This window comes from Vulpes vulpes, chromosome 1 (assembly GCF_048418805.1).
Source record: "Vulpes vulpes isolate BD-2025 chromosome 1, VulVul3, whole genome shotgun sequence".
Lineage (NCBI taxonomy): Eukaryota > Metazoa > Chordata > Mammalia > Carnivora > Canidae > Vulpes > Vulpes vulpes.
In genome coordinates this window covers 12,995,420-13,003,877 of record NC_132780.1, presented here as the reverse complement: position 1 = coordinate 13,003,877, position 8,458 = coordinate 12,995,420, and the positions used below count along the sequence as shown (strand labels likewise).

The 8,458-nt window shown below is 57.8% G+C and overlaps 1 protein-coding gene across 2 annotated transcripts; it reads left to right on the top strand.

Moving 5' to 3' along the window:
* Window positions 1–1,178: 1,178 nt before the first annotated feature.
* On the top strand, window positions 1,179–8,367 carry DMWD (DM1 locus, WD repeat containing). Of its 2 annotated transcripts, XM_026014245.2 has the most exons (5): window positions 1,179–1,672; window positions 2,857–3,039; window positions 5,266–6,534; window positions 7,395–7,469; window positions 7,816–8,367. In XM_026014245.2, the coding sequence occupies exons 1-5, from the start codon at window positions 1,232–1,234 to the stop codon at window positions 7,861–7,863; spliced, it is 2,016 nt and encodes a 671-aa protein (XP_025870030.2). In that variant the 5' UTR covers window positions 1,179–1,231; the 3' UTR covers window positions 7,864–8,367. The 2 variants fall into 2 exon arrangements, with proteins under 2 accessions (XP_025870030.2, XP_072611221.1); XM_072755120.1 differs by lacking the exon at window positions 7,395–7,469 and having other exon boundaries at window positions 1,191–1,672.
* Window positions 8,368–8,458: the final 91 nt, after the last annotated feature.

Below are 8,458 nucleotides of genomic sequence, written 5' to 3'. Positions count from 1 at the left end.
CAAGTGGAATGTACATAGAGGGGCAGGAGGAGAGTCTGGGGAAGCAGAGACAAGGCTGATGCTGAGATGGCCTGAGCAAGAGAGGAGGACTTTGGACCAGGGCTATGCAGAGAAAGGGACTGGAAAAAAGGACTTCAAGTGACGGAATGAAAAAGACTTGGGGTCCAGAAGCAGGGGTGAAGGGAGACGATACAGATCTAGGGAGGTCTGCAGCCTGGGTGACTGGGGGCATAACAGTGTGAGCTCTCAGGTGGGGGGATACAGGAGAGGAGCAGGACTTGAAGAAAGATGTCAGTTTCATTGTGGGACTTGTTGAGTGTGAGATGCCTCTGGCACCTTCTGGTGAGAAATCTGAGAGACCACTAAGGATGGGTCAAAGAGGTTCTGTGTTGGGGCAGGGTGGCTTCAGGAGAAGTGAGGGGCACTGTCGATCAGCGGAGGCTCGTGGGATCAGCAAGAGCTTTTGGGATTACTAATCAGGACATGCAGGCATTGTGGGGACCCATGAAAACTCTGGAGTCAGAAGAGGGTGTTGGAGGACCAAGTGAGACTGTTGAAGATAGTGAAGTCATGGAGATACACACCGGAGGCTGGTGGGAAATGTGGAAATGTTTGGGGTTAACGTTAATTGGTAGTAGGTTGGATGAAAACACCCTTGGAGTTTTATGGAGACTCTGGAGATCATCGGGATTTAGGGGATCATCAAGGGTGGGGAGGAACGTCTGGAGATGCTGTCGCCTGTCGGGGATTTTAAGACGTCAGAGGGAAACACTGAAGGTCAGGAAGGTGTATGTTGGGAGTCTAAGGAGGCACTGGAATCACTGGGGTCGTCTGTGTCGTGATGGCAAAGCCAGGTTATGAACCAGGCCATCTCTTGAGGGGCCCTCCGTTGCTAGGCAAACGGTTCCCAGGGCGCCAGTTGCTAGGGATTTGTGCTTTTCCCTGACCCCGCCCAATTTCCCTCTGGGCCGCGCCCCCCAGCCAACCACACGTCGGACGCGGGCACAAACGCCACGCCCACCTTTCGCCCCGCCCCCTAGCCCCCGAACCGTTACCCGAGCGACAACCGGAGCTCATCCCGCCTTCAGATCCTGTTGCCAATCGAAGAGGCGTCGCCTGGGTGACCACCCCACCCCTTCCGGCGCGGGCCCGCGGCTTCCGGCAGGGGGCCCGGCGGCGGGCGGCGGTCCGGCAGCGGCGGGGCCCGGGCTGGGGGGGGGGGGCGCCCAAGATGGCGGCGGGCGGCGCGGAGGGCGGCTCGGGCCCCGGCGCTGCCATGGGGGACTGCGCGGAAATCAAGTCGCAGTTCCGCACCCGCGAGGGCTTCTACAAGCTGCTCCCCGGCGATGGCGCCGCTCGCAGGTCGGGTCCGGCTTCCGCCCAGACCCCGGCGCCGCCCCAGCCGCCGCAGCCCCCGCCCGGCCCTGCCTCCTCCTCCGGCCCCGGCGCCGCGGGCTCCGCGCCGTCCCCGCCGCCCGCAGGCCCGGGGCCAGGGCCCGCGCTGCCGGCGGTGCGCCTCAGCCTCGTGCGCCTCGGGGAGCCCGACAGCGCCGGGGCCGGGGAACCGCCCGCCACGCCCGCGGGGCTCGGTGCCGGAGGAGACCGCGTCTGCTTCAACTTGGGCCGCGAGCTCTATTTCTACCCCGGCTGCTGCCGACGCGGGAGCCAACGGGTGAGCGGCCTGCATCGTGGTGGCCGCGGTGCTGGCAGAGAGGATAGGGCCCCTTGAGGTGATCCAGAAGTGATAGGAGGGTCCCTGAATTGATATGGGGTTCTGAGATAGCCATCCTCGATGTGACGGACCTCCCAGGGGGATGGGTGCCCCGAGGTAATGCAAAACTCTAAAAGGTGGTGGGAATATGGGAGGCCCTCTGGTTATGCGTAGGGCTTCAGGAGTGGTATTTTGGAGAGATTCGGAAGTGGTATGGGATCCTCCATGGTTCTAAGTGGTAGGGAATCTGCAGGTGATAGGGAATCATGAGGTGATGCAAGCTTGAAAGTGATGGAAAGCCCAGGGATTTTGTAAGTCCAGAGGTGTTAGGAGGGGATCTTGAAACTTTGGGACCCCAGAGGGAGAATAATTGTGGAATTGATGGGGCATTTAGAGGTGATGGAGATCCTGCAGGGGTCCTGGAGAATCATGGGGGTCCTGGAGAGAATGAGAATCTCTGAGCTGATGGGGAGCTGGGAGTGATAAGAGCCCTAAGGGGACATCCTCAGGTGTGATGGGTATCTCGAGTGATGGAAGTCCCCAAGAAAATGAGACCCCTGGAGGTTATGGTGGCCCCCAAAAGTGATGGAGATCCTGAGAACCCTGAGGTGATGAAGGACCAAAAATGTGGAGGACCGTGAGATTTAATGCATCCACAAACTGTAATGGGAGTCCTGAGATTTAGGGACTCCAAAGTAAGGAGAATCCTGGGATGTGAGGCCTTAAAGTCCCAGGGATTGGGGTGACCCTGTGTTTTGGAGAGCTTGGAATATTGAATTGCTAAGATCCAAGGGAGTTGCTGAGTTTATGGGCCAGGACTGGAAAGGAATTGGAGCTCAGGGACTGTGGGGACCCCTAGCCTTGATATTGCATGCAAGGGTGTCCCTAAAGTTAGGGGGTCCAACTTTGGGGGGAGGCACTGTGGTCTCCTATGGGGTGGGGGAGGGGGGAACCTTCCTGCCTGTTTTCTGGCTTTATGATTTGGGTCCCCTTTCCTGTCTGTGGTTGCCCACTCACCCACCCACCTACCCGCTTCACTCAGGGATTTCACCCTGCTTCCTCTTAGTGGTTTCCCCCAACCTCAACACCCTCTTCCTTCTTCTCAGTGGTAAAAGCTGTTAACTCCTTTTCTCCCATTGCTCAAGTCCATTGACCTCAACAAGCCAATTGACAAGCGGATCTATAAGGGCACCCAGCCCACCTGCCATGACTTCAACCAGTTCACTGCTGCCACAGAGACCATCTCCCTACTGGTGGGGTTCTCAGCCGGCCAGGTGCAGTACCTGGATCTCATCAAGAAGGACACCAGCAAGCTATTCAACGAAGAGGTGATTATGGGCCCCAGGGCCTATATTGGCTCCCCCTCCCCATTCACCACCCACACACCATTGCCATGAGACTGCAGCTGCCTGGGGAGCTGCAGAGGCCTGAGAGGGGCAGGATACAGGAGAGACGGGACAAACTGACAGATGGTGCGGGTTCACAGAAAGCAGCTAGCATGATAGCAGCGAGTGATGACGGTGGCACCTGCTGTGCTTGGGGCCTGCGCTGTTAGCCCTTTGTGAACACATTACTCCTTTGTGTTCATCCTAGAGTTAGGGATTGTGCCCATGCTGCAGGGGAGACACCGGAGACCAGTTACTAGTTGAGACTTGTTTGAAGTCAGAGTTCTTGGTCTTCAAATTCTGGGCCCTCGGGCATTGGAGTCAAATCCTTACGGCGCCCTTTACTCACTGTGTGGTGTTTGGAGAGGTGACTGTCCCTCCTGAGCCTCAGTTTTACTTCTCTGCAAAATGGGATTCTCATCCCTGCCTCACAGGACTGTTATGAATTCATACGTGGAGATAACGCAGTCCTGGCTAGACCTGGTGCCAAAGGACATGCCGAGGAACGATCTTATCCGTGGGCGAGGGCTGCTCTTGTCCTCTGTCTTCTCTCCATTCGGAGGAGGTGTTCTCAGTAAATATACAGAATGTACAAATGGCAGAAGGGATCGAGGGCAACAACAGTAAATGGATTAAAAATGCCCTAGCTCATCCATTCACAAAATATTTATTGAGCGTTTGTCCTGTGCCAGCTGTTATTCTAAGTACAGGAATCTCACATCTTAGTGAACAAAACAGAGGGCCCTGCCTTTGTGGGGCCTTCATCTAGCTGGATGAAGCAGACAGTTACCAAGTTAATTATGCTGTATGTCAGAAGGTGGTGAGTGCCACAGAGAAGAATCCAGTGGGGAAGGGAGATGTAGAGTGCTTGGTGAGGTTTAAATTAAGTAGGCTGGTCAGGAAAGGCTTTACTCGGGGATGGCATTGAAACAAAGACCTGAAGGAGGCAAGAAAGTTATCAGGGGAGGACATTCTGAGTAAAGGAAACAGCTAGGACCAAAGCCTGGAAGCAGGACAGCAGAAAGGCTGTGTGGCCAGAGCAGTTATGGAGGGGAGGGTGGTAGTTGGGTCCTGAGAAATAACTGGGAGAGACTTGCCTATGGAGGGTCTGGAGGGTCATGGAAAAACCTTGGCTTTCAGATCCTTTCTTGACTAGAGTTCATTTTAGCCAGAAAACACAGAAATCGTTTGATTCTTTAAGATTTTATTTATTTATTTGAGAGAGAGCACGAGTGAGATGAGGGGCAGAGGGAGAAGCAGGCTTCTTGCTGAGCAGGGAGCCCGATGTGGGGCTTGATCCCAGGACCCTAAGATCATGACCTGAGCCGAAAGCAGATGCTTAACAGATTGAACCACCCGGGTGCCCCAATTTGATTATTTTCAAACGTTCCCAAGAATGAGAAGCAACTTAGATGCCTGGAGAAGAAGTTAATTCGTTGTGTACAGTGGGTGCCAAGGAGCTTCAAGGCTCAGTTCTCTGGAACCCTGCTTGAGAACAGCTGCCATTGGTTAGTGTTAGAGTGCCTGGTGCCAGCTTACCTTTTAACAGCATCTGTCTGGCAACAGAGTGGCAGTGGTGGCCTGGTGGCCAGTTAGGCCAGTGCAGGGGTGGTTGAAGTAGATTGGGGGGCAGGGGGAAAAGAGGGCAGGTTCTGAGTATTAGCAGAGGATTGGATATGGGTTGTGGGGGGGAAAGGAGCAGAGGCACATGAGCAGCTGGCAGGTGGGGCTGTCACTCTTGTGTCCAGCAAATCATTTCCAGGCACCTCCTGTGTGCACAGGTCTGTGCTCTGGGGCTAGACCAGTGGGCCACACTGATAAAGATCCCTTCTTTGGGGGAGCTGATGTTCTGTGAATTGATCTCTTGCTGAAGCCTGACACAGTAAAGACAGTGGACATAGTTAGATGAGGAGAGTTCTCTGGAAGGCAGGACTGTCCCCATACTGAAGACGGGACAACAAGGCTCTGTAGAACTCCCTGTGACTGCTTCATAGGTAGCCCTGCTTCCTTGGCATTCCTTTGGCCTGGTGTCCATCCTTTCCCTCAGTGTGGGGCCCCTCTCCGAGGAGGTCCAGGCCATGTGTGAGGGCCGTTTCGGGGAGCCAGGTCGGGGAGGAGGTCTGCCAGGAGCAGACTGCCTTCCCCGACCCCCACCATCTCTCCTGGCAGCGGCTGATCGACAAGACCAAGGTGACATATCTGAAGTGGCTGCCTGAGTCAGAGAGCCTGTTCCTGGCATCACATGCCAGCGGCCACCTGTACCTGTACAATGTCAGCCACCCGTGCGCCTCGGCCCCGCCCCAGTACAGCCTGCTGAAGCAGGGCGAGGGCTTTGCCGTCTACGCTGCCAAGAGCAAGGCGCCCCGCAACCCTCTGGCCAAATGGGCAGTGGGCGAGGGGCCCCTCAACGAGTTTGCCTTCTCGCCCGACGGCCGGCACCTGGCCTGCGTTAGCCAGGATGGCTGCCTGCGCGTCTTCCACTTCGACTCCATGCTCCTGCGGGGGCTCATGAAGAGCTACTTTGGGGGCCTGCTGTGTGTGTGCTGGAGCCCAGACGGGCGCTATGTCGTGACAGGTGGTGAAGATGACCTGGTCACCGTGTGGTCCTTTGCTGAGGGCCGTGTGGTGGCCCGAGGCCACGGCCACAAGTCCTGGGTCAATGCTGTGGCCTTTGACCCCTATACCACAAGGGCCGAGGAGGCAGCGGCGGCCAGCGGTGATGGTGAGCGGAGTGGCGAGGAGGAAGAGGAGCCCGACGCGGGGGGCACGGGCTCAGGTGGGGGAGCCCCCCTCTCCCCACTGCCCAAAGCTGGCCCCATCACCTACCGCTTCGGCTCTGCTGGCCAGGACACACAGTTCTGCCTGTGGGACCTCACCGAAGACGTGCTTTACCCGCACCCGCCCCTGGCCCGTACCCGCACCCTCCCTGGCACGCCTGGCACCACGCCCCCCGCCGCCAGCAGCTCCCGGGGTGCCGAGCCAGGCCCCGGCCCCCTGCCCCGCTCACTGTCCCGCTCCAACAGCCTCCCACACCCGGCGGGCAGCGGCAAGGCAGGTGGCCCGGGCGCCGCCACAGAGCCGGGCACACCGTTCAGCATCGGCCGCTTCGCCACGCTCACACTGCAGGAGCGGCGGGACCGGGGGTCGGAGAAAGAGCACAAGCGCTACCATAGCCTGGGCAATATCAGCCGGGGCGGCAGTGGGGGCAGCGGTGGGGGGGACAAGCCCAGCGGCCCTGCCCCCCGCAGCCGGCTGGACCCAGCCAAGGTGCTGGGCACTGCGCTGTGCCCACGCATCCACGAGGTGCCACTGCTCGAGCCCCTCGTGTGCAAGAAGATCGCCCAGGAGCGCCTCACGGTCCTCCTCTTCCTGGAGGACTGCATCATCACCGCCTGCCAGGAGGGCCTCATCTGTACCTGGGCCCGGCCGGGCAAGGCGGTGAGTGGCCCCACGCCAGCCCCCCTGGAGCCCAGGAAGAGGCAGGCATTGGCAGGAGGGCCTGTCACAGCCACAGCCTTTAGCCTTGAGGGTTGAGGGGAAGCCAGGGAAATCTCCAGTGTCCTAGAGCAAGACTTCTCAGATCTTAGAGTAGTGGGCTTTTAGAACTCTCCATGGCAGCAGAGAGAGGCTTAGGTAGAAGAGACAGCTGGGAGTGGTGACGACCATGGCCAGCTATCTGAAGGGCAGCCAGTGGACCCGGCACAGGCAGGTCTTATCACTTGTCACTTGAAGCCAGATCTGTGTTTTCTCCTGGAAATAGGATTTTTGAATTGTGAAACCCTTGAATGCGGGTCAAATTCTGTGGGCAACACTGAGTCTGTGGGCCCACTTTCTGGTGTGGATCTCAGACTCTGGATCTAAGCCCGTCCACTGGAGTCACAGCTTGTGGAATCCCAGCTTGGGTTCCAGTGCTGCTCCCTCTGTGACCCTGGGCAAGTCACCGCTCCTCGCTGACCTCCATCACCTCTTAGGGAGCCTGAAAGGTGGGTGGTGGGTGGATGTATCCATCTCCTGGAGTAGCCATGGGCTTCAGGAAGGTGGGGAAGATTCCAGTAGGGGAAGCACAGGCCTGGCACCTTCCATCTTTGGAGCTCTTGTCTCAGGTGGCTCAGCTCTGCGGGGTTTGGGCTTGTACACCCAAGATGCTAGGTCTGAGGGCCGAGGCTTGGTTCCCTCAGAAAGTGGTTTCAAAACTGTAGGGCCATGAATCCTTAGAACTTTCTAACAGTCTCAGAGGCAGGGTCGTTGGGATTTGGAGAGTCTGGTGAGTCCTGAAAGAGACCCCTCTATCTCCCTAGTTCACAGACGAGGAGGCCGAGGCCCAGACAGGGGAAGGAAGTTGGCCCAGGTCACCCAGCAAGTCAGTGGTAGAGGTAGGATCGTCCCGAGTTCTTTCCCTGTAACCCCCAAGTCAGAAAGAGCCCCAAGTTATCCCCATCCTCTCCACCCCTACCCTATCCTTTCTGCTCAGGACCAGCTGAGGACTTTAACTATTGTCTGAGAATACCACCTGTGGGGTCAGGGAAGCTAGTGGAGATGGGAGTTTTCTAGAGCAGTGGCCTGGGGGCGGGGCTCAGCCTCTGGGGGTGCTTGGGTGGACTGAAGGTCAAGGCCAGGTGGCAGCCGCCTTGGGAACTCCTGGCTGGCTCCCTCCCTGGGGGACTGATGGGAGCCCCAGGCGGCCTCTAACCCTCCTGTCTCCCCTCTCATCTTCCCCAGGGCATCTCCTCCCAACCAGGCAACTCCCCGAGTGGCACAGTGGTGTGAAGCCATGGATGTCGGGGTTCCTCACCCATGTTCCCTGCCTCCTAGCCATAACCCTCCTGCTGACCTCACGGATCAATGTATTAACAAGACTAACCATGATGGATGGACTGCTCCAGTCCCTTGCCCTGCACAAATATGGGGGTCAGAGGGCCCCCCAGACTGGCCCAGACACTTGGGGGGATGTAGTGGCCTGTGTGGCCTCAGCCTTGTCCCCACCCACTGCCAAGTACAATGACCCCTTCCTCTGAAACATCAGTGTTCGCCTCCTCCCTGTCCCCAGCATGTGACTGGTCACTCCTGGGGGAGAAGCTCCCCACCCACAAGCTCTGCAATGTGCCCCTCATCCTGTGGGCAGGGTGGGGGTGGCCTACCCCTGCCCTGGCCCCCACCCTGCCCCTGCTGTTGTTTGTGCTTTTGAAGAGTGTTAAATTATGGAAGCCCCTCGGGGCCCTCCCTGTCCCCCAGGACCTCTTATTTATACTAAAGTTCCCTGTTTTCACAGTGTCTCTGTTCCCTTCCGGGAGGTGTGGAGGGAGTGTGCGTGAGTGCATGCGTGCACTTTCACAGCAGTCGTAGAAACCAGCTGCTTCAACCA

Bases quoted from the DNA above. Each gene is read 5' to 3' on its own strand.
- DMWD (XM_026014245.2), top strand. From the start codon at position 1,232: ATGGCGGCGGGCGGCGCGGAGGGCGGCTCGGGCCCCGGCGCTGCCATG. The intron at 1,673-2,856 runs GTGAGCGGCCTG...CCATTGCTCAAG, and splicing joins GCCGACGCGGGAGCCAACGG to TCCATTGACCTCAACAAGCC. The intron at 7,470-7,815 runs GTAGGATCGTCC...CATCTTCCCCAG, and splicing joins CCAGCAAGTCAGTGGTAGAG to GGCATCTCCTCCCAACCAGG.